Below are 288 nucleotides of genomic sequence, written 5' to 3'. Positions count from 1 at the left end.
TGCGGTGGGACGCCCGGCTGCTGGGCTTCGACCATATGACCTGGCAGCGGGGCAACCGCAGCTTTGTCTTTCGGGGACAAGGTGAGCTGGCACCAGGGTCCCCTCCTGCCCTCACTGGGGAGCGCTGGCAGAGCCCCTTGGCACCACAGCTGGGCCGGGTGACACGGTGGGGACTGCGGTTGTCCCGGCGTGCCCTGACGCCCCTCCCTGCAGACACCAGCGCGGTGGTGATGGAGATTGACCACGACCGGCGGGTGGTCTACTCGGAGACGCTGGCCCTGGCCAGCC

At 69.4% G+C, this 288-nt stretch overlaps 1 protein-coding gene across 1 annotated transcript in view; it reads left to right on the top strand.

Annotated features, from left to right (window-relative positions):
- The window catches only part of LOC104489497 (ankyrin repeat domain-containing protein 13B-like), a gene marked incomplete at both ends in the record, with an annotated part of 1,508 nt that extends 1,233 nt beyond the window's left edge, over positions 1-275 (top strand). Inside the window, one exon of the mRNA XM_010131662.1 lies at positions 214-275. Within this exon, the coding sequence (XP_010129964.1) occupies positions 214-275 (62 nt within the window). The remainder of the gene's footprint in view (positions 1-213) is intronic.
- Between the last annotated feature and the right edge of the window lie 13 nt (positions 276-288).

Source organism: Buceros rhinoceros, unplaced genomic scaffold, assembly GCF_000710305.1.
Source record: "Buceros rhinoceros silvestris isolate BGI_N320 unplaced genomic scaffold, ASM71030v1 scaffold27382, whole genome shotgun sequence".
Classification (NCBI taxonomy): domain Eukaryota; kingdom Metazoa; phylum Chordata; class Aves; order Bucerotiformes; family Bucerotidae; genus Buceros; species Buceros rhinoceros.
The sequence above is the reverse complement of the archived record's forward strand: the minus strand, read 5'-3'. Positions and strand labels throughout refer to the sequence as shown.